Here is a 26085-nt window from a genome sequence, read left to right as displayed (position 1 = left end):
GTCTTGTTAATGCGTGAACGAAGATAGAAATAGTAGTAACAGTACTAGTAGCAATGGTGTTACGCTGGACAGTAAATTCCAGTCTATTTGTAATTTGAATCACACAGGATAGTAGTTTAAATTGACGTACAAAAGTAGCATATTCAGATAGGTTGCGGCTAATCATACGTATCTCGTAAATTATCAGGATATCTGTATTATGTCATACGCATTTGTATCACACTTCAACATCCTTGACATGTCTAACTTCATCTTATCATCCACCCTTCAACTATGCCCACTAATGGAGTATTCTGCCATCCTTAAATGGGCAATACAGTACTCCACCATATCGTCCACCCTTCAACTATGCCCACTAATGGAGTATTCTGCCATCCTTAAATAGTTAATTCAGTACTTTCTGGTTGTCAGACATAAGTCTACACTGAATCTCATCTGAGAACAAAATGTGGATAAATCATTTATTTTACATGATTGTTTTCCAGTTTGACGAATTTTGTAATTTGATTCCAACAATATTTTTGTCTGTAGAATTGGCTTTCTAATTAACAGATGGACCTTTAGTTATGTTCTGCACATAATTTGAATTTATGTGTGAAAATACAATAAATAATGTGCATACTCCAAACATTCTGGTAAATGAAACGAATTGAAATAAGTTGTGTTTTTAAATTAGGTTTAGGTTGGCTTGGGTCTGGGATTGCATTTCATGTTATGGTTGAAAGTTGTAAACCTCTCAATCGAGACTATGTAACCGCCTTTAATGATAGCAAACAAAATGGATATTTGTGCATGTAGTAAAGTCATCGACTGTTATGTTGAAAATAAATAAGAGTTAAATATACAACATACAGTTTTGGAATAGTATGAAATATCATATATGACATTTGTTACTATAGAAATACAAATAATTGTAACCAATCCAAGTTCTTACGCTATAGATGTTATTATTAGATCATTATTATTATTATTATTGTTATCATTATTGTTATTATTATTATTATTAGTAGTAGTAGTAGTAGTATTTGCATCATCAGTGGAGACTGTATCTGTTCATACATGCTGCATTACGTTCTTTCTTGATTTATTTTGAATAATGGGTCAAAACAATGTATTCCGCCCAAATTACTTTTTAAAGAAAGAATGGGGGGGGGGTAAGAGAAAAAGAATATATACCTTAAACAATCGGTTGCCAATAACAGTGTTAGTATAACCGTCTTCGTTTTAGCCGTATTCTAAGATTGAAAGGTTTATCTTATTGGATAGCTTTTCCCCGTCTTTTCTTGACCTAATATTACTATAGTATGGAGTTATATTATTACATTATAGGCGTGTTCTACAGAATGACAAGCAATAATTTACTTTTTACTTGAGTCAGACTTTTATTTCCGTTAAGATTTACATGCATAAGAGTTACCTTCTTATATGTACATGACAGTGCCTGTCTTGGCTTTATTATATAGACATGTAGAATTCAGATCAGGTAAAACAAAATTTAATTATATCCAACGTCACGCTCATGTGCACAGGAGTCAAAACGGTGAACTGTTTGGCTATGTTCATTGATTCGTGTAATTACTCAGTCACAAAAGTAAGCTAAAGTGGATACAGAACATATGTACACGAAAAGGTATATTTTGTACAGAAATTGATATCCACGCAACAGGTTCTCCTGTAATGAAGACGTAGTTTCACGCCAAAGCACGCGCGCACAGACACGAACGCACACACACACACACACACACACACACGAAACATTATAAAACGCCTTAAAAGTGATGTTATGTTCGTACTGAACAGAGAGTCATCACTGAAGGAGTAGATTCCATTTCTTTATTATCGCTCCCTTTGAAGTTGATTCAACAATAAAATCACCAATAACGATTAAGCTTCATTTACTAACCTGTACCTCCCCAATCCTGCCCCGTCCAAAAAAAAATATACCAGTTGAAACTGGAACGAAACAATTAGTTTTAGTCAAGCATAAAGGACTGTGACACAGATGGTTCATGGATCATCCTACATTAATAAAAACTCCGCTCAAACTATTAACGCGTCAGTTAACTTATTCATTGCAGAAGGAGTGTAACTGGACTGCTATCCACTCGCAGGTTCGTAAATAGTTAGTCAATATCTATCTATCTATCTATCTCTCGCTCTCTCTCTCTCTCTCTCTCTCTCTCTCTCTCATGAAAGAAGGAAACAAGATATTACCGACACTCATCAGAAACAACTAGTTCTCGAGACCTTTGCTAGACTCTCTCTCTCTCTCTCTCTCGGCGTCTATCTCTAAAATTCGCTTTAGAGCCTGGTCTTAAAAAAAGTAACAGAAAGGAGATAAATCCAAATAGTTTAGTAAAATTAAACAAATAATTTTTTAAAATAAAATATGCGACGTGAAAAATGTGAAAGAACTTAACTGTATTGTAAATAAAAGCCCAAATAGTCCAAGAAATAATTACACAAGTCCTGAGGATTAAAGTTCTGGATAAACATTAGTAACTTATTCCGATATCGATAAAAAACTAAAAACCACAGCTAAATGCGAAATGTTCTACATGTGATGCCAATGTAACACGTCCGTTATTATTTAATTACTTATGCAGTTTGAAGCATTCTGCTGGGAATCTGCTTCTATCCATAATTAACAATTTACACAAATATTTAGCATACTTAGAGTAATATGCAACATAAAACAGTAGTCTGCCACATTCTAGAATGCCAATGTAATTATCCACGTTCCGTGAGAAAGATAGAGAGATAGATAGATATATAAAGAGATAGATATTTACTATTTGTAGAAGTGGTTCTGAACTATGTCAATACATTATGAATACGTTATGGCCTTAAAGTTCAGAACCATAGTATACTATAGGTTTCTTGCCATAGTATCAAATATTGTAAAGGCATCTACACAAATAAATTACACAGATATCCTTGATAATAAAGGATGGTCGTATGATATATTTGATATTCTGATCTACTTTTTGTTTATTTAGCTTTCGTCCCGGATAATTTGAGTATAAACACAAGACCCATATATTTGTAAAATGAAACTGCCAATTGGTGCCCCATTAAGAAACCACGTTTCTTAACTCCTTAAATATCCTTCACTGAAACAGCTGGGTTTTTTTTTTTTTTTTTTTTTTGTATTTTCGATGTTAACTACCATTCCAGTATTGTTACAGTGTATTATGTGAATCTGTAACTGCAATGATGTCACTGTATCGGCGCAATTAGCTGCATCGTCAACTAATAAGAGTACTAAAAAAGATCTGCGATATTATCTGAAGAAGAACAAGATACCTGTGTCACCATTTTTCTTTCAGTAACCATTCGAATCTCATTATTACACTAAGACAATAATAGTGGACTTAAATATAACCTTGTCTAGTCCCGCTTATACAGTCATAGTATCTGTTTAAAGCTCCACTTGACTTGACATATGCCCGCAAAATAGAATACATTGAATCTAAGATGGATGCCAATTTCTCATCGATACATTTCGAGTTAATACACGTAAATCAACACATATCACTGCTATATGAATATATCAACATATTTAATCACTTTATGGAATTTTTCAATCTATATGATTGATATATGAAATTATCAACAAATATGACCGATGTATAGAGTTATCAACAAGAGTAATCAGTGTATTTCTTAATCAACAAATTTCAAAGACGTATGATTGATTGTCACACTTATAGTAATGTTGAATTTTACATTCAAACCTTATGGCACCAGGATGATGAACACGAATTCGATTCCACATCTCCCAACAAATGTTGATGGTTCCGCTCTACAGTTTTGCACTTTGGATAGGATTCAATTTTTAAAGAAAATGATTTTTCGAGGTTTTCCTTGCTAGTTATCCCGGCTATTATATATAGACATTGTATATCTTACATATTGTTAAAATAACTTTTGATTCTTTTTCTGTGTATGATTGATAGGTACAGTTTGGGTTATAGAGTAGATAGCTTCATCTTTCTTCAGATGTGCTTCCCTCTAAACTCAGCTATCTCCACGTGATGCTTTTTGGAAAAAAACGAGTCCAAAACGTTTATATATATATATATATATATATATATATATATATATATATATATATATATATATATATATATATATATATATATAACAGACACAATCATTTGATATATTTTATCATCCAGCTATTGTACTTTCAGAAGCTGGTACTGTCTACCCTAGCAAATTTAATTTTCCCTATTGTAATAATTGCTAAATATAGTGTACATCGGACTAGTTCAGGAACCTTTTTGGGAGCCCGTGGGAGCGGCCATTTGGATAGTTTTCTGCTTTTGGTAGTACGTACTATCCCATAATTGCCACCTATTATTTCATTTTCTGCCAAAGTGCATGAAAACATGATAGATATATAGTAACTTTGTTTCAGCAGTGCATATTGCTAATGCAAAGAACCTCACATTATACGAGTCCAACTCTTCAGAAGTATATACTATTTAAAAATCAATGGCCCAAGCGCAAAATAGGTATTATTATTGTATTATTTAATTTTGGCTGGACAGCTAAAACATTTTAGTCGCAAGCAAATAAACAGTCCCTCTTGGTTATTCGCGTATATTTAACTCCACATATCATTATTGACTCGTGGTAAAGTCACAGACAAGCCCCCTCTCCCGATGGAAAGTGAGCTTTGTTGATAATGCTAGTGGGATTTTCTCAACATAGCAACCAATGTTATGGACTAGAATATAGAAGAAAGCAAATCTGCATTTGCATCTCGTTTCCTAATTGTGTTACAAATGAATTAAAATAAATGTTTCTGATATATATTTATTTCACTTAATGCAACAGCTTTAAAAGTTTAAGTTGACATTTTTTGTGTTTTAAGGCTTCTGATTTTCCTTCATTAAGGTCACTTTACATACATATATCGTACAATCAAGAGCCAAGTAGGTATAGTTTGCGAATTTTCAAACATCACAAGTTAATGTATTGGGAAATTATACATTAGGATATGAAAGAAATTGTTTTCTCGTATATTCATGCAGTTTTTACCTCTACAGTTTTGCACTGTGCAAGGGATTAATTTTGAAAGAAAAGAAAATTCCCAGCTTTTTCCTATTGGTTATACTTGTGATCGATAATAAGACACCCCATATCTTATATAGTGTTAAAATAATCTTTTAATTTCTTTAGTTTGGTGCATGATTGATTAGTAGAATTTTGGATTATAAAATATAAAGCATATTCGTTCATATATAATTGCATCTGCATCTTTGTACACATACGTCTATGACGGGAACACAGTTGTATCTTACCGCTGACTATATTACAGCCAGAGAAAGCTAGAAAATGATGCGAAACACCTATTTTGCAATGCTGTACAAGATGAAAACATTCACAAACGGCAGTATGTGTGGTTTGTTTGCCAATCTAATGAAGATTTTTTAAAAATATATCAACATTAAATTCTATGCGAAATAAATCACTTTTGACGGGGAAAATATGTATATCCATGACAACTGTATGTTTTGCATTTCATTCAATGCCGTTAGTTGATTAATGAGAAATTACAAAAGAATGAATCGTTTATAGAATGAATTGGAATATTTACAGTTAAAAATGTGTATAAGTATAGAATGTAAGCCTCACAAAAGCTTTACAAATGCCCAGCATCTACTACCATCTTCATCAATGGTCACGATTGTTAGGTCTACACCCGCGTGAGATTGACTTTTAAGTTCTAATAGACCCTCTGCCGACAATACATTTTCATCACCAATATTCGTTTGAAAGGTTATAGTTGCACACTAGGCACAACACAATTAACAAAATCCCGACATAGGTAAAATGGTTTTGATCACAACAGTAATCGCTTTGATATTTGAGTCACCAGTTTGTACCTGAATTTAACAGGACCTAGTGTTTCCAGGCTCCTCCATTCACTGCATTATTATATACATCATCACATTGAAAACAGAATTTGTATTATCGCGCAACATATTCGCTTTCGCCATTTCATCTCGAATAATTTATGCGTGTGCTCTTCTCGTTGGACCAGATATGAAATGCATGAAAGCACTACCTTTTATGTCCCACATAATCTAACATTTATCATATGTTATGTTCAAAATAAGTGCATTTTAAATGGCTTGAGTTCTATCTAGTTTACAACACTGGGAGCCATGTTATTAGTTAGAGCTGACAGATAACCCCTAGAATAAATACATCTACGATCTAGATCATCTGTATGAACTTTAAGATGGTACATCCATTATTTTGCGTTTTTAAAATTATAAATTTGAACTGTGTGAGGGGATCTGTCTCTTATAATAAATGATCGCTTGTGTAATATTTTATCAGTCAATGTTGGATGAATTTTCTAATTATTCATATTTTTATTTCTCTTTTCACCAGTATGTGTTCTTGTTAATCTGGCTTCTTTTACCTATCTCCACGAAACATACAGACAAGAATGCTAATGTCCATTGTAAAATTGAAAAGAACGATGAATTTTTATTTATATACTTTGTTTCGAGTCCCCGGTTTACATGTCATTCGATCAACCTATACAAGTTTAGTGTAATTACCTTTAGGAACTTTTGTTGGACCAAAACTTCCTTTGTCAGTACCAGGGTTTGAACCTGTTTCTTTACAACAATATTGCATTTTCCCTCCAGTCATTTATATTGGGTTGAAGTTACATCCATATTTACGATTTATTTAACTTGTTACACCTAGCGATGAGAAATTATCCCTGCTTTCAAAAGAAAATGTCTCCAATTAAATAACTTTTGTTTTTCCTCTTTGTTGCTCTTTTGATATCCCTATTGAATATCCTACTAATAAAATATCACTGGTGCGAAGTTATGGCATCAGGTGCAAACCAGACAAAGCTCTTAATATTAGTACTCTGTGTAACGAAGTTCTTTACTTTTGAACCGTCCGTCCTCTAAAAGTGCTCCCAATGTACATATGCACACTATCTCAGTCTGATTATCTAATTTTTAAATTCTGTCTTGTATTCACATTTTGGTAACTTGTTCATGGACTCGAAAAATAAACTTCCACCCGCATGACAACTTATTAATTGTCTGCCCATCAGCGTTTCTTTGATAATGGCATGCAACCAGCACACCAATTAAAGCAAAACCAAGGCAGTATGGAGGATGTGTCAGAGCTTCGTTCCTGTGCTTCTTCAGGAAGCCTGTCATAACAACCGATTTGTTCGTTGGGGCGTTGTCATGGAGTCAATGGATGATTTGCCTTCATCACAACAACCACTTCCCGCTCAAAAATCGCAGATAACGTTCTTCCATGACGATGGCCATCTTCTATCGATTCGCAACCATCGTGTAAGGAACAAAATCACATCAGAATGGTAGGATATTGAGAATTCCAACCGTAAACTTTATCCGAGTCGGCCAAGATATCAAATGAAAAGCATCCTAAAATCGGACGGATTTTATACTATGCTCCTTGTATAGCGGCAGAGTTGTTCTTCACCGACATTTTGTAGGCCACTGTTATTTAGCTTTGTTGTGACACACTCATTTATTTTCACATGTCCGGACGATTAGGCTCTTTGCATTAAAACCTAATTCTCATAAAACTCCCTGGTCACACGTTTCATATTTGGCCAGCAGCTGTTGGACAATTCCAACCAGAGTTTATTTTTGGTCAGCGGTCAACCAATATGGGCTCCACCTTGCACTAACATTCTCGAGCTTCAATTGATTCTTCATTGTATAACTAACAGCAGACATCTTAAAGCCCCTGATACTAGAAATATCCACCACTGTGTATCGTGGATCGTCATGATTTGCCTTCATCACAGCAACCACTTCCCGCTCAAAAATCGCAGTTAACGTTCTTCCATGACGATGGCCATCTTCTATCGATTCGTAACCATCGTGTAAGGAACAAAATCACATCAGAATGGTAGGATATTGAGAATTCCAACCGTAAACTTTATCCGAGTCGGCCAAGATATCAAATGAAAAGCATCCTAAAATCGGACGGATTTTATAATATGCTCCTTGCATAGCGGCAGAGTTGCTCATCACCGACATTTTGTAGGCCACTATCATGTAGCTATATGTTCACATGTCTGGTGTGAAGCACGTGCAGCTGCATATTACTGTATAGAACGTGTTTGTGTTTATCAATCGGCATTACATTTATTGACAGGTTGAAACCGGCAAAAGCTGTATAATAATTATTCAAAACTGTTCAAGTACTCCTCGTAGATTATGATGTTGGGTCTTAAGTGCATTTTATCATGAAAAGCTTTTCACGGTACGGAGATATATGACTTTTATTTACGTTTCTTTAATTCGGTTGTGAAAAGTTAACCATAAAACTTTCGAAGACATTTGTGTATCCTAAGTCATTTATTGAAATACAATTGTTGTTGACATATTTCAAAATACAACAGTGCTTTTCAGCTGACCTCTCCCACATTTCATAAGATGGGCATATATACGTCAGCAGTGTCATAACGATTAACGACCCAAGCGGTTTTTGTGTTCCCACCTGCGGACGCATCCATCAATTGAGAAATTTTCACTTAGCGGATTTATGGTGAGATCTGAAGTTGTAAAGATTATTCTTTTTTTTTTTTTTACACCAAATGTACTTTTAAGGATAGATGTGTGCGTTTATGAGTCACTAAATAGACGAAAAGATTTTTATAACGGATACCACTGACAACTAAGCAAAGGAAAATAGGCAGCTTGTTTATTGAAGTGTGTTATTTACAGAAGAACTAAACCATAGCGCATGTTCTTGAAATCCAAAAGAAAGTATTTGTACGGAGTCAAGTATGAAACTAATTTCTTTTAGTTGTACATATTTGTCGATTTCTTAGTGGTATGTGCTTATTATATGTAAGTTCATGTGGTCACCCTGTTTACCAAATAATCGTTGACATCATTAACTTCAATTATTTAACTTTGACTCTGTTTGTTTTCCCAGACCAAATTAAAGATGGGTAACATGATAGGTACGGGCTCTGACCAAGCCACAAAAAGCCGGAAAGATGAAATGCGAAATCATGTACACAATGCACAAGATTCCTTCGTGCGAAGAAAGGTGGAACAAGAAGGTGAGAACCACAATTGAGTTGACTTTACAAGTAAATGTCTTTCGAAAATTAAGTATAATGCACATTTATGCACAATTGATGAAGTTTAGGTTTGTTTTTATCGTTGTTTGACATCTTTATCTGGTTTTTAAATATGCCTTCATCTTTTTCAATATGTTTTATTTAATATTTGTGTTTAATTTGTCTACATGCAAATCAATTAAATTGTATCGTTCAGCAAGCGTTCGGTTAGAATATTACGTTGGACAATTACCTCTAGATAATGGACAATTACCTGTACACTATGGCCAACCAGTCATTATATTCTTTCATATTTGTGGCACTTAAATTACAAAGATAATTAAATATACCTTCAGCATTATTTCTACAAATATTACAAATTTTGATCTGCTTGTCTAAATATCAGATTCTGTTTCACTCTTGCCACTTCTTTGTTTATTATCAAAGAAAAAAATAGATCTCTTGTCTGTACTTCTCACAATGACAGTAATGCCATTTCTGAAAAATATAAATGAAATTTCAAACATGGTTAGGTCTGTTCTTGCTTGTTTGATGCGTACGACTTTGTAATGCCAGCAGTTTTCAGATTTCTGACATACACGTTTTCTGTTGCTTTTGTGAGCTTTTTAATCAATTGGTATATAACGGATGCACTGAATAATTAATCATGTAAAAGAAAATAGCAACAAAAATTAATAAAAGAAGGAACAAAAAGATAAATAAAACCAAATACAATAAACGTCAGTCCGGTAGGATAACCACATAGCCACCGCTGCTTCCATAGTGTTTTGGATAAAGATGTAGCAACCACGTTGCAAAATGAGTCTCATTCATATACCAGTGATTCTGAAAATTCTAGCATGCAAAAGGTACTGCAAAATCGCACCCGGTTCCGTTTCAAAGATGTTTGCTGGATTCGAGTGCAAGGATACCGTATGAACCATACGGACTAAAACAAGCATGGGTTATTAATTGTGTGTGCTAATCACATTGTGTCAGAGTTAGTAGACGTGTGCTATTTTGTACAGGATATATTCTAAGCTACTAAACATATTTGCACGAGAGAGAGAGAGAGAGAGAGAGAGAGAGAGAGAACAAATATTGTTTATAACATTTCACAGTGAACTCAGACTACTCATCGTTCGTGTTAGTTTTAATATGTGTGCGTGCTTGTCCATTTAGAAGACGTTGTGCATTCTTGAAGTAAAAAAGTGTATACATGTACGGTTGCTTCCATGGAATCGCTAACTTCACAAGCAATTGTTGGTATCACAGTAATAACAGAATCGATGTCAGAATTAGATAATCTTCGTTACCAGATCAGTCAAAGGTGTGACAGTTTCGCAGTCAGAATTAACATAACCCTCGTCGCCTTACCCAGGTAGACGGTGTGCACCATAGCATGGGTAATATCACCATCAGCCACACTGTCACTGGTAATCGCATATGTTTGCTCAGTAAACAGTACCATGACAAAACAGTTTGCAACCCAATTTGCATACAGATGACACCATGCACGAGTAATAAAATTAATAATGAAAAATAGATTCATTTCGCCTTCATCTTTTTTTTTTTTCAAGGTTCTCGAGGTATCTGTCGATTAGGCCTCGTTGGTATTTCGACTTCTATTCCTCGTACGTTTTATTCGTAACTTAACATCTAAAGATATATGAAGATATGTGTTTTTTTTTTGTTTTCTTTTCTGACGGCGCATACACCTTAACACAGTCAGAATTCAATACGAAACGTGAGAGATTCACTTCAATGTATCACGTAAAAGAAATAAGAAATAACGCAAAGGTACACAACAATTAAAATAAAGAGGTCCAACAATATGGCAGCAGTACTGGATTTAGATACTAAGTTTGACGATGAATCATATTTACATTTTAAACTGTGACAGTTGCAGAAACATTTGCATGGAGCCTTTGTAACTGGGTCAGTAGTTGTCCAGACCGATTTGTATGTGATGCAAAGTTCGCTTAGTTTACAACAGACTCATTAGAGTTTGCATAGTTCACAATAGGCTCATCACAGTTTGCTTAGTTCACAATAGGCTCATCACAGTTTGCTTAGTTTACAATAGGCTCATCACAGTTTGTTTAGTTTACAAGAGACTCATTAGAGTTTGCATAGTTCACAATAGGCTCATCACAGTTTGCTTAGTTCACAATAGGTTCATTACAGTTTGCTTAGTTTACAATAGGCTCATTAGAGTTTGCATAGTTCACAATAGGCTCATCACAGTTTGCTTAGTTCACAATAGGTTCATTACAGTTTGCTTAGTTTACAATAGGTTCATCACAGTTTGCTTAGTTTACAATAGGCTCATCACAGTTTGCTTAGTTCACAATAGGCTCATCACAGTTTGCTTAGTTTACAATAGGCTCATCACAGTTTGCTTAGTTTACAACAGACTCATTAGAGTTTGCATAGTTCACAATAGGCTCATCACAGTTTGCTTAGTTCACAATAGGCTCATCACAGTTTGCTTAGTTTACAATAGGCTCATCACAGTTTGCTTAGTTCACAATAGGCTCATCACAGTTTGCTTAGTTTACAATAGGCTCATCACAGTTTGCTTAGTTTACAACAGACTCATTAGAGTTTGCATAGTTCACAATAGGTTCCTCACAGTTTGCTTAGTTTACAACAGACTCATTAGAGTTTGCATAGTTCACAATAGGTTCCTCACAGTTTGCTTAGTTTACAACAGACTCATTAGAGTTTGCATAGTTCACAATAGGTTCCTCACAGTTTGCTTAGTTTACAACAGACTCATTAGAGTTTGCATAGTTCACAATAGGCTCATCACAGTTTGCTTAGTTTACAACAGACTCATTAGAGTTTGCATAGTTCACAATAGGTTCCTCACAGTTTGCTTAGTTCACAATAGGCTCATCACAGTTTGCTTAGTTTACAATAGGCTCATCATAGTTTGCTTAGTTTACAATAGGCTCATCACAGTTTGCTTAGTTTACAAGATCATCACAGTTTTCTTAGTTTACAACAGGCTCATCACTGTTTGCTTAGTTCACAATAGGCTCATCACAGTTTGCTTAGTTCGCAATAGGCTCGTCACATTTTGCTTAGTTTACAAAAGGCTCATCACAGTTTGCGTAGTTCACAATAGGTTCCTCACAGTTTGTTTAGTTCACAACAGGCTCATCACAGTTTTCTTAGTTTACAACAGGCTCATCACAGTTTGCTTAGTTCACAATAGGCTCATCACAGTTTGCTTCGTTTACAACAGGCTCATCACTGTTTGCTTAGTTCGCAATAGGCTCATCATAGTTTCCATAATTCACAATAGGCTCGCCACAGTTTGCTTAGTTCACAATAAGCCCATCACAGTTTGCTTAATTCACAACAGGCTCATCACAGTTTGCTTAGTTTGCAATAGGCTCATCACAGTTTGCTTAGTTCACAATAGGCTCATCACAGTTTGCATAATTCACAATAGGCTCGCCACAGTTTGCTTAATTCACAACAGGCTCATCACTGTTTGCTTAGTTTACAACAGGCTCATCACAGTTTGCTTAGTTCACAATAGGCTCATCACAGTTTGCATAATTCACAATAGGCTCGCCACAGTTTGCTTAGTTCACAATAGGTTCCTCACAGTTTGTTTAGTTCACAACAGGCTCATCACAGTTTGCTTAGTTTGCAATAGGCTCATCAAAGTTTGCTTAGTTCACAATAGGCTCATCACAGTTTAATTAATTTACAACAGGCTCATCACAGTTTGATTAGTTTACAACAGGCTCATCAAAGTTTGCTTTGTTCACAACAGGCTCATCACAGTTTGCTTAGTTTACAACAGGCTCATCACAGTTTGCTTAGTTCACAATAGGCTCATCACAGTTTGCTTCGTTTACAACAGGCTCATCACTGTTTGCTTAGTTCGCAATAGGCTCATCATAGTTTGCATAATTCACAATAGGCTCGCCACAGTTTGCTTAGTTCACAATAAGCCCATCACAGTTTGCTTAATTCACAACAGGCTCATCACAGTTTGCTTAGTTCACAATAGGCTCATCATAGTTTGCATAATTCACAATAGGCTCGCCACAGTTTGCTTAGTTCACAATAAGCCCATCACAGTTTGCTTAATTCACAACAGGCTCATCACAGTTTGCTTAGTTTGCAATAGGCTCATCAAAGTTTGCTTAGTTCACAATAGGCTCATCACAGTTTAATTAATTTACAACAGGCTCATCACAGTTTGATTAGTTTACAACAGGCTCATCACAGTTTGCTTAGTTTACAACAGGCTCATCACAGTTTGCTTAGTTTACAACAGCCTCATCACTGTTTGCTTAGTTCACAATAGGCTCATCACAGTTTGCTTAGTTTACAACAAGCTCATCAGAGTTTGTTTAGTTCACAATAGGCTCATCAAAGTTTGCTTAATTCACAACAGGCTCATCACAGTTTGCTTAGTTTATAACAGGCTCATCACAGTTTGATTAGTTTACAACAGGCTCATCAAAGTTTGCCTAGTTCAGAACAGGCTCATCACAGTTTGCTTAGTTTGCAATAGGTTCATCAGAGTTTGCTTAGTTCACAACAGGCTCATCACAGTTTGCTTAGTTTACAACAGGCTTATCACAGTTTTCTTAGTTCACAATAGGCTCATCACCGTTTGCTTAGTTTACATTAGGCTCATCACTGTGGTCTTAGTTCGCAATAGGCTCATCACTGCTTAGTTCACAATAAGCTCATCACAGTTTTCTTAGTTCACAATAGGGTCATCACAATTTGCTTAGTTCACAATAGGATCATCACAGTTTTCTTAGTTCACAATAGGCTAATCACCGTTTGCTTAGTTTACATTAGGCTCATCAGATTTTGTTTAGTTCACAATAGGCTCTTCACAGTTTGCTTAGTTCACAATAGGCTCATCACAGTTTGCTTAGTTCACAATAGGCTCATCACAGTTTTCTTAGTTCACAATAGGCTCATCATCGTTTGTTTAGTTTACATTAGGCTCATCACTGTGGTCTTAGTTCGCAATAGGCTCATCACTGCTTAGTTCACAATAAGCTCATCACAGTTTTCTTAGTTCACAATAGGCTCATCACAATTTGCTTAGTTCACAATAGGATCATCACAGTTTTCTTATTTCACAATAGGCTCATCACCGTTTGCTTAGTTTACATTAGGCTCATCACTGTGGTCTTAGTTCACAATAGGCTCATCACTGCTTAGTTCACAATAAGCTCATCACAGTTTGCTTAGTTCACAATAGGCTCTTCACAGTTTGCTTAGTTCACAATAGGCTCATCACCGTTTGTTTAGTTTACATTAGGCTCATCACTGTGGTCTTAGTTCGCAATAGGCTCATCACTGCTTAGTTCACAATAAGCTCATCAAAGTTTGCTTAGTTCACAATAAGCTCATTGCAGTTTGCTTAGTTCACAATAGGCTCATCACAGTTTGCAGAAATGCCTGAAGTGGAGCGACACCTGTGGTGGTTAGGGTCAGCTGAATCTCAGCATAGGCGAGTAAATTACCAAATGTTTGTGTGTACGACAGATAAAAGAAATATTCGTATATCAAAACAGGATAGAGAAATATACGTATATCATATTTTACACATGCAGTTTAACCTGATCAGCTAGAGCTATTTTTACTTATTAGGCTGTTGTGTGTTTAATAACAAAACGACATATCAGCACATAAAAATGTATTGTGCCGTTGCTATTTTAGTCCATTGCCTTGTACATGGAAACATATTGGTAAACGATCTGGACTGTACGAGGCATTTTGCACATGATACGTCTTCATATATCACTCAACATTATTCATAAGCAAGTGACGTTTCAGTTGATTGGTGTGTCGTATACTTGACAATTATTTAATCTACCTTTTCAATAGTAAAACAAATAATTCAGTATGAAGAGTTCAATCAATAAGATACGATACGAATTCTGTATTTCATGCTACATAGTCCATACATCTCAATTAAAATATAGATAAGTAAAACATTGTAAACATAAAAGAACGTATATATCATACGTATCAGATACATATATACAATTAACTGCGCCCTGCATTGCTAATGATGAAATTAAGTGTCACATTTAAAGAGTAATCTATTCCATCTGCTAATAATTTGAGAATTCAAATGAATGTCATAGTTCCAAAGAGATTTCAATATACAGGTCTTATTATTAGATATTCTTGTCATCGTTGAGAACACATACTTTCTCATTACTTCATCAAAACTGAACACATTATAATTTACAAACATGCTGGAGGTACTGTTCCATCTAGGAAGGAAGAATCAGTCAATCATTCGGTAAATAAATACACATGAAAACACGGTTAGCAGACCTTGCATTTCTATCTTTACTTTAAACTTTTAATATGTGGATCTCTCGACGGGTGACGTATCAAAATAAAATATTGTCAGATAAACCTTTATGAAGAATGCCATGCTCAGGTAATGTTGCAGTGTTTGCCGAATACGTTTTGTCGTAGATTTCAATTTAGTGGCACGAGGTGATTAGTGTAGCGAGTTGTCTTTCTTTCCGCGTCGGGAGAATTATGCATTCTCATAATCTGCATAATAAGGCACATCCTGTTTTTAAAGGAGAGATTGTAAAAGAGGTATTACATTGAGCCATTCTTGGGTTCTGTCTCCATGTTTTCAGTAAATGAAGTTTGATTCCTCCATACAGTCTCTTTCGAAGAAATGAAAAAGAGGTCTCATCGTGACAAAAGACCTGTCTAGGTGAGGTCTCAGTGTTTCCGTGATTAATGCACAAGATTCGTGACCAGAAGAGTGATGGTTCAGCTCTCACCATCAGATTAGCCCGGATTTACTGCCGTGGTGTGTCACTTTACTTGTCTTGTCACGATATAACCTTTATAATGTCGCTGTGCAGCGAAAATATGAAACCAGTAACTAAAAACTCGATCAGTGTACGCTTTTCAATAAATTGTCATTCTGTTTTTGCTAATGCTGACCTTAAACGAATTTATATCATACGATACTGCAATGCACTTGTTCTTTAACTGGGATGCCTTTATTAATGGTGCAATGTACTGTTGTTAACGCGGTTGTTTGGTATAAATATTGCAAACAGTATACTTTAATTAAGTGATACTCCCATTAACCACGAATTAAAAATATCAGATTATCGTTGTAATGTGACGTCGATCTTAATATGAGGAGGTGCGATAAGTGCGATAGGACACTTTAAATTGTTCGGGATTTGTCGTGCTAAATCTGGAAAACTTAGATGCATCCAAAAATGTAAACCAGACTATATTAATACTTTGTTTAATTTAATTTTCGTTACAAGTACCATCTCATATTTATTTATATACTAAGTTGTGGGTTAGAAGAAACATATCACCCAATTTTAAGTACATTATACCCCAGTTATAACCTGTCTAGACAAGCCATTTGTTGGCTTACATGTACATTTAATGTACCGTATGTAATTGTTCTTTCCTCCATGTTGTTTATAAGGAGTGCTGTTCTATACTCTTTATTCGACGGTTTGACCGCTTCATTAGTGCGAAACGTTTCAACATAGTTTAAGCAAATGGTGGCGAGACTGCATATATGTATGTATACCTATTAAAGGTGCCACCCATTATCACAATCTTTCTTTCATACTCAGGTAGAAACAGGCTCCATTTCCATAGTCAGCAGACATGTCACATGCTTACATTGACAATCAGTAAAGAAAAATATCTTGAGGCTACAAGGGATGGTATTTATGCACAAATTTAATGCCACATTCACCGGTCTAGTATAAGTAAAATCTCAAAAAATAAAATACTCGAACGAGGTCAAAGAGGTTCATATATTTAAATAGCTATATTAAAACAAAGCATAATAATATTATTCACGTGACCAGAGAAGTCACTGGCAGTTCAAAGCAAAATAAGTCTTTGCACCCTAACCCCAAATTTATACCTGCATTTTTACGTCCGAATATCATTTTGACACCATGTGATGCTCACAGTCAAACACAAGCCCTTTTCATAGATGATAATTCTGCAAAAATATGTGTACTAAACGGGCTGATTCAATTTAAAATAGTTGTCATCCAAGCCGCTTTTGAGATATTCTACTTGCCCTGAATCGAGCTAGCTCTTTTTCCTAGCAGACCATGGGTATTTCACTATCTACATACTGCAGAGTAACTATGGGAGGTCTACATGCCTGACGTAAGTTTCAAGAACAATAGCCCAAAACACCTAGGCACAAATATATCTATACCTTTAACTAGTAAATAACAGCTGAAAAAGTTACACCATAGCCGTAAGTAAAGAAATTTGACGGGGGTCATTGTTACGAAACTATCCTCTGCCGCCTGTGTATTGAGATAAATATATGGATGTATGGTTAACATTATTATTTTAGATTGATTTTCATAAGTACTAGATCAGGACATAAAAACTGTATATATATATATATATATATATATATATATATATATATATATATATATATATATATATATATATTGTACTAATGGCAGAGCTGGATGATTATGATGACTCCAACATGAAAAACGGGGCATCAAGAGAATTATCTTGCGGTGATGTTGTAGACAATGATATGTTAGTTGAAATACGGAGGTACCCGTTTCCTTTCGAAAATCTGGTCTTTGAAGGAGGCGGCAACAAGGGACTAGCCTTCTGTGGAGCAATAAAGGTGAGTCCGTCTCTCTGTTTTCATGCAAATACATTCATGCTTGTAGAACTGTGAACACATGCAAATAAGCCTTAGACTAGCTTCTGGCTCTTCGACAATTATATTATTGTTGAACATTTAATCCTTATTCATATAATAAACATGGCATAAGCATATAACCTGAGTCCTGACCTAAACGTAAGTAAAGGATCTGACAGTATTAAAGGATCTGACAATCTGATGGAATTAATTTTAAGTGTAACATTAGCAGGACAGTCGAATGTCGTTTGGACCTAAATTTGGTGCTATGGAAAACAGATATTCAGTTTTTCCATACGCGCATGAACAATTACAAGCGCACGCCATTTTGACTTCATCAGCTGTGTTATGGCTTAATGTCTTAAATTATGAAAAACAGATGTTATGTTATTAAGGTCAGACAAACGCAGACACCGTCACTCACCCCCCCCCCCCTTAAGCCATATAGATATGGACAGGAATTATTTATCTTTCTCCTATATTTCTCGCTTTGACAAACATATATAAGTACATATATGCACAAAGTCATTCTTTATATCAAAGTGGTCATGTCCATAAACCAACTGTCATATCATCTACTTTTATTAGTTTACGTTATGAATACACATACTTTTTCTGTCGACCACTGTTTTTAAGGTCAATCGTCGTTGAGAGTGAGCGGAATGATGACCCGTTTCAGATGTTCAAAATCAGAAGAAGAAAAAAAAACGAAAGATTGAAACTGTTTTTCCATGTTTGGACCTATTTCAGTCTCTCTCTCTCTCTCTCTCTCTCTCTCTCTCTCTCAGGACAGACATATCTTAAAAAGTGTGTAGACTGTAGACCGTTTAGTATGGATTTATATGATCGATGAGGCGACACGAAGAAATGCCTTGAGCTAATTGCGAACAATAAAAAGTAGACTTCAGGTATGAACCTTTAATGATCTGTCTTCCACATGAATCATGTAAACTATGGGCGACTGAACTTACATGACCTGTCTAGCTATTCCGTACACATACAGCGTCGTACACCTGTTATACTCTATGACCGGAGTACGTATGTTTATGACAGGCTCTTGATCCATATGAGTAATACAATTGTTAAAGTACATACGTTAACCCTCATAACAATCATAATCACGTTTGAAAGCGATGCAGAAATCGGGCACTGATGAACACTGATTGCAGTCTGAATTTCTGTGGAAATCAAAATTTGGGTGTAGTTTCTGTTAACTTGTCAAGGGCAAACTTGTATTTGCGTTGGAATGCAGAAATTAACAATCTAAAAGAACCTAAATCTAACAATCTAACAATCTTTAAGTTATTTTGCTTAAAGATGTCACACTCTGAAGTCTGTCGGATCTAACCGCTCTGTCTGCAAACGATGTTTCTACTGTAAATTCTACAATGTTCCCGTATCAATGTTCTGATGAACCTAAAAAATCAAATTCTTTTCCTGTGAAAACAGTAATTAATATGACCAAATAATCAATTGGTAGCTGTATGTGTACACATTGATTTGTTCACAATCCATGTCCTAAAATTAATCTAAAATTTTGGAGCTTTCTTTTCTGCTGTGTAGTAGTGCAGGCATTTACCGCATAGACACAGGATGGAAAGACAAGATACGTTTTTTCAAGTACATAAAAGGAAACATTTCACGAATGAACTGCAAACAATTTTTTTATTGTCATTCTTGACATCGCCACTTGTGACAATATAATGTTTACACTTCACTCGTTAAATATTTCCTTAAATCTGCTCATTATTTTAGTAGCTTTGTGTTCTTTCCTTGATGAAGCTCTTGCTTAGCCCGAAACATTGGGAAACCGTTTTGAATATACGCCGATGTATAAATATATTGATATTAGATATCAGTGAAAGAAAAAGAAAAATATTTTTTATAGACTTACAAGATTTATGTAACGTATGATGTGTCTCCATTCCTATATTTAGGTCTTGGAAGAATTAGATATGATGAAACAGATCAAGAAATACGCAGGTGCCAGCGCAGGCGCAATGACCGCCGCCTTGTTGGCAGTGGGATATAGCGCGGACGAGATAAGAGAATTTCTCAGTCAAGATTTATCGCAGATCTTCATTGGTAAGTAATATTAGATTAAACTCTCCAGTCTGACAGTTGATGGAATAGAAAAACTCTGTATTGAAGGTGCGTTCAGGTGTCTGTCATTTAGCCTTAGAAAATTCTATATATTCTGATAAAAGACTAGAAGTTCTTATGCGATGACCTGCTATTTGTTAATGTACTTATTTATAATCGTTACAACACCTACTAAAAGGATTGATATGAAACGTGCTATACGCTTTCATGCTATATTCTAGTTAGTCCTAAATGGAAATGGTGCCCCTCTTACATCCAAAATGGCGGCCTTGGTGGCCATCTTGTAAAATCGTGTTTATGTAAATTTCCTGAACGAATATCGTATCGAAAAGAGGGTTTCAATAAATGATACCTTATCAATTTTAGTTAGTCTTATATGAAATTGGTGACGATCCCTAACATGACAGTCAGTGCGGCTTAAAAGTGTTGTTATGGCTACATTTGTGCGAAGTGAAATTGGCGTTAATTATATATCTAATACTGCGGGTATGTCAACGACCTCTACCATCTTGTCAGTCAGCGATCTCTACCATCTTGTCGGTCAACGACCTCTACCATCTTGTCAGTCAACGATCTCTACCATCGTGTCAGTCAACGATCTCTACCATCTTGCCAGTCAACGATCTCTACCAAATTGTCATGGCTCCTCCTGTACTTTAGGTAGTTGTGTTGAAATGATGTTTTCATTATATATAGTTAGGATTTACTTAAAATGATGCCGATTTGACCTGCACAATTGTTTTACAGCTACCATGCTGACGTTACAGTTACGTTTCTGAACGGATTGTGATAGCGATATTATTTCGAAAAGAAACACACCTTTTCTTCGAATATGCAGTTGCTCCTAATTTTTAACTTATCATGATCGAATCACAAAATGGTTGTTTTAGCCTCCAGCTCAATCTTCGTTATATTGCTAAGTCTCCTAAGTCTCCTAAAGGGTTAATAGGAGCGCCACGAAGTGCTGCCTAAACCACTACATAAAAATACGTACCTGCTTCAAAATAAAAAAGACATATAGGATAATAATATTTGCAACCAACTCTGAAGTACTGGAGTTTCTGAAACAAATATAGGATGGCTTATACTTACAGTTAAAAAAAGTAAGAGGACACAAGAAAGGGATTTGTCGCGGATTCCTAGAAATACTTTCGGATCAGCAGAGGGTCCACCCCAAATATCCACTCTTATTTCAAGCCAAAACAGCCAAGATATTTGCTCTCATAGTTTTCCGTCATAATGAAGATTCCCACAATTATGTAAGCATATATGCATATTTCTATTTACGTGTATGGGGGGGGGGGGGCCGAGTGCTCTAAAGCGCTCACCGTAACGGATCATTGCCATCTCTAGTCTCAGGTTCGGCCAATGTTGGTATCAGAAAACTTCCCAGTACCTCGGTGTTTCTTTTGGGATTTTCCAGAGTTCTTCCTCCACCATTGATACTTGCCGTCATGTAAAGCCTATATAAGGTGAACAATGGCGTCAAACCCTACAACAACAACAATATGCATGTATGTAGTTAAGTGAATACATGTAAGTAGTAAAGTGGGGCGATATAGCGACAATCGGAATTAACATTACAGAACCCCCTGGGCCTGTATAGCGACGATATTTATAGCGACATGGGGAATTAGCATTGCAAGACCCCCTTGGGCCTGTATAGCGACAAGATATTGAAGTACACCCTGGGCCTGTATAGCGACAAGGGAAATGGAACATGGGACTATAGGGTTTGTATAGCGACAAGGGAAAGATAGTGTCTGATGTCAGGGTAGGGGAGAATGGTAACAGTGTAGCAACTAGGGGAAGGTGACGTCACAGGACTGAACAAAGAGCGGGCTGTACAGAGAGAACACAGACAAGATACAAACACTGATACAACAATTTTTAAAAAAATTAGTCAAGAAATTCAGTTTATTTTCCAGGCAAATGAGGGACCCTGAAAATATCATTTGGGTACTTCTGCTTCTTCTAATTTCTTCTATTTCTCCACCGACTACTTATTTTCTCTCCTACACTTTTTCTCTTCTTCTTTTTTATTTCTTCCTCCTTTGTTTGAAAGCACATAAGCCCTAAACTACAATGACCAACTCTACCAATCACCCACACCCACCCACCCCACACACTCCAAAATCGATTTAACCCATTATTATATAGCGTCAGTGTGTCGTTTAGGAACAATCAAGACACAAAATGATGGATGAGCAGACTGACTATGTTACCGGGGGTCCCGAGTGGTCTAAAGCGCTGTCCGTTACGGATCACTGCCATCTCACCTCTGTCTGCGTGCTTTCGAGTCTCGGATTCAGCCAAAGTGGGTATGTGAGAAAGCTTGCCAGTAGCTTCTCGTGGGTCGGTGGTTCTTTCCGGGGTTTTTCCGGGTTCTTCCTCCACCATTAATACTGGCCGCCATGTATAGCCTATCGTGTGTTGAAAAATGACGCTAAACCCTACAACAACAACAACAACAACAACAACTATTTGACCCATTTGCATGCCTAAAGTGCGTACGTAAAGGAAAACACCCCTTCCATTTCAATTACAACTAAACAATGACCCAGAGGGATAGAGAGAGGTGAAAGAACACATATTCATGCAGTGTCAATAAAAACAAAACATAACATCTTTACTATAAAAGCTAAAAACCAAGAGAAACTTACGTTTTCTTTCTGGTCCATTATCTTTTAAAAGTTAGTATGAAATTTCACATCAGGGCCAACGCATCGGCTAAAATTGTCAATTTTTCCTTTTCCATCTCTTCATTGGCACAAGTTCTTCGTCATCTTCATTTTCTTCTTCTTCTGAGCCTCTTTTTCCTCTTATTTCTGTTTCTTCTCTTTTCATCCATCATTTTGTGTCTTGATTGTTCCTGAAACGACACACTGACGCTATAGAATATTGGGTTAAATGGATTTTGGAGTGTGTGTGTGTGTGTTTGTGGGTGGATGGGTGTGGGTGATTGGTAGCGTTGGTCATTGTAGGTGAGGGCTTATGTGCTTTCAAACAAACGGTTTATTATTCACTGTGTTGATAGTATATAATGTATATAATGGTTTATTTTCTTCAGTCTGTGTTGATAGTATATAATGGATTTCTCATCCCTGTGTGTGGTTAGTGTAATATGTTTTTTATTCTTCCCTCTGTGTGGATAGTTATATTGGGTTATTTTGTCTTCTTTCCTCTGTGTGGATATTATATATGGGGCTTGTTTGTTTAATTATCACCTCTGTGTGGATAGTAGATATGGTATTTGGTTTTCTTCCCTACTTTCTGTGTAGATAGTATATATGGGGCTTGTTTTCCCTCCCCTCTGTGTTGATAGTATGTTTGATGTTTATTTTCTCTCCTTCCGTGTGTGGATAGTATAGTTTGGGATTTTTTTAGTAGATACTAGTTTTTTTCTTTTTCCCATGTGTAGATAGTATATAAAGTAGTTTGGTTTTCCTCCTTTCCGTGTGTGGATAGTTATATTGGGTTTTGTTTTTCTCCTTCCCGTGTGTGGATAGTAGATATTGGGGTTTGTGGATATTATATAATAATTGGTTTCTTTCTTCCCTCTATGTGGATAGTATATTTGGGGCTTGTTTTTTTTTCTCCTTCCTGTGTGTGGATAGTAGATATTAGGGTTTTTGGACAGTATATAATAGTTTTTTCTTCTTTCCTCTGTGTGGATAGTAATTTGTGGTTAGTGTTTTTGCTTCTTCACGTGTGTGGATAGTAAATGTGTGTTTGGTTTTGCTTCCTCGCGTGTGTGGATAGTATATTATGGTTATGTTTATGCTTCTTCGCGTGTGTGGATAGTATATTTTGGTTATGCTTTGGCTTCTTTGCGTGTGTGGATAGTAGATAATATGGTTAGTTATGGTACCATTCCGTGTGTGGATAGTAGGTTATTAGAGTTTTAAAGCGATCAAGTACGTTTGTGTAGATAGTAGAGTGTGTGGTTTTTAACTTTCCTTCAGTGTGGATAGTATATTTTGGGTTATAGTTTGCTTCTTCGCGTGTGTGGATAGTATATTGTGGTTGATTTTCGCTTCTCCGCGTGTGTGGATAGCATATTATGATTAGTTGGTAGCTTCTTCACGTGGGTGGATAGTAGATTATGTATAGTATATAATATGAGAAGAGAAATAATAGGGATTGTTTTTCTTCACGTCCGTGCTTTCCATATAAAAAGTCACAGGGTTCGTCATTCGCGCCATTGTACAAAGAATAAAAAAGAAGATGGCTTCAAAGCACCTTGACAATATGAAGAAATTGCAAGACGTACTTGACAATTTCGGGATGATAGAGGAGATGTTAGTTAAACTGGACGAGGATCACTATTCTTATAGACCCCATCGAGTGAAGATAAACAACTTAAGAAAGTTAAAATAAATAATAAGTGATCTGCTTAAAGAAGGAAAGGAGGAGAAGGAGGATGAAGAGGAAAGAATAAGGATGAGGGCATGGAATGAAAAAATTGAAAAGGAAGAAGAAAATGAGAAGATAAAGAAAGAGGAGGAGGAGAAGCAGAAAAAAGAGAAAAAGGAGGAAGAAAAACGAGAAGAGAAAAAGTGTAGGACAGAAAATAAAAAGTTGGTGGAATAATAGAAGAAATTATAAGAAGCAGAAGAACCCAAAGGCCCTTTTCAGGGCCCCTCATTTGCCTCGAAAAGAAATTGAATTTCTTGACTAAAATTTTTATTCATTGTTGTATCAGTGTTTGTTTCTTGTCTGTGTTCTCTCTGTACAGCCTCGCTCTTTGCTCAGTCCTGTGACGTCACCTTGCCCTAGTTGCTACAGTGTTACCAATCTCCCCTACCGTGACGTCAGACGCTATCTTTCCCTTGTCGCTATGCAAACCCCATAGTCCCATGTTCCATTTCCCTTGTCGCTATACAGGCCCAGGGTGTACTTCAATGTCTTGTCGCTATACAGGCCCAAAGGGGTCTTGTAATGCTAATTCCCCTTGTCGCTATAAATCTTGTCGATATACAGGCCCAGGAAGTTTTGTAATGTTAATTCCCATTGTCGCCAAATCGCCCCACTTTACTACTCATGTATGTATGTCACCTGCTTCTGATATCCCTCTTAAAATCTAATGAGAAGTCGTTTGAAGTTTTTTTCTCCATAGCTACAAAAATGATGTTTATTTTCCGTTTTAAATTAGTGTGGTTGTTTACCATGACCATTTAAAGTACATAGTTCAGGTTTAATCTCTTCTACATCGAGTACATTTTGCTTTTGTTCATTTACCGTCATTCAACGCCTCGATCATTGGCATGAATGTTGTATTATACAAACAACACGTGTTACGTTTACAGTTACCATTAGCTTTTATTTTATTTCATCATGGTTTATTATTTTTTGCATTAAAAGTGTAATTTTAATCGGTTCAAACATTTGCTTTTAATTATTCAACGCACTATTGACGTAGTTCTGACAATGGTTTCAAGGTCATCCATTCGCCGCATAGTGTTTACGTCGTGACATGTTCGTTAAACAGTCCGTATTCGTAAATCAACCAAAACGACAGTGGTATGTGTGAGAGAACAGAGAACAAGAGAACACAATGCAGCTTTATTCGTGTAATATTTCTCAAGTCACTCGCATATGAGAAAATACCCCAAATTAAATATAAGATGGCACAGAATATTTGTGCTAAGGAGATCAGGATTACTTAGTATGAAGATCAGTAAGACAGAGAGAGAGAGAGAGAGAGAGAGAGAGACAGAGAGAGAGAGAGAGAGAGCGAGAGAGAGAGAGAGAGAGATTTGTTGAGTGGAGTGTACATATTATATCCACAAGTGGTATATTTTCCCAGCACCTCTTTTTTCAGACAATTTATAGTTGCCATTCTTAAATTTCAGTAGATACTTGGCTCCGGGTGATATTTTTAGTGACATTGTTAGAAAATAGTATCAAATTAAACTAGTGTGTCAAAAGTTGCACCAACAACCTTCTGGTACCGAAGTTTATAGACATAATCTAATTAATTTAAACCCCATCAGCTTTCAATTACATGTAGGATGTGGCGCAATCTTTGATTTCTTAAACAATGTATGCTTAAATTGTCATTTTAGGTTCAATATATCAATAATTGATTATATTAAATGAAAATTAAAAAAAAGAGTTTGAAAGTACTATAAATTAACGAAATTTATGTATAACATCGAATATAGTTAATAACTGTTAGGCT

General features: G+C 35.9%; 1 protein-coding gene across 3 annotated transcripts in view; it reads left to right on the top strand.

Annotated features, from left to right (window-relative positions):
- The first annotated feature begins 1994 nt into the window (after positions 1 to 1994).
- LOC149776348 (uncharacterized) overlaps positions 1995 to 26085 on the top strand; it is a 57109-nt gene continuing 33018 nt past the window's right edge. The window contains exons 1-4 of one of the 3 annotated variants that reach the window (XM_089942866.1): positions 1995 to 2111; positions 8971 to 9100; positions 17605 to 17780; positions 19736 to 19883. In XM_089942866.1, the coding sequence (XP_089798992.1) occupies positions 2010 to 2111; positions 8971 to 9100; positions 17605 to 17780; positions 19736 to 19883 (556 nt within the window). In that variant the 5' untranslated portion in view covers positions 1995 to 2009. Of the gene's footprint in view, positions 2112 to 8492; positions 8578 to 8660; positions 8817 to 8970; positions 9101 to 17604; positions 17781 to 19735; positions 19884 to 26085 lie in introns of those variants that run through there. The other 2 variants (XM_089942867.1, XM_089942868.1) reach the window with 2 other exon arrangements.

Source organism: Sinohyriopsis cumingii, chromosome 18 (genome assembly GCF_028554795.1).
Source record: "Sinohyriopsis cumingii isolate HCF-2022 chromosome 18, ASM2855479v2, whole genome shotgun sequence".
Taxonomy (NCBI): domain Eukaryota; kingdom Metazoa; phylum Mollusca; class Bivalvia; order Unionida; family Unionidae; genus Sinohyriopsis; species Sinohyriopsis cumingii.
Note: the sequence above shows the minus strand (reverse complement) of the source record. Positions and strands in the feature narration are given on the sequence as shown.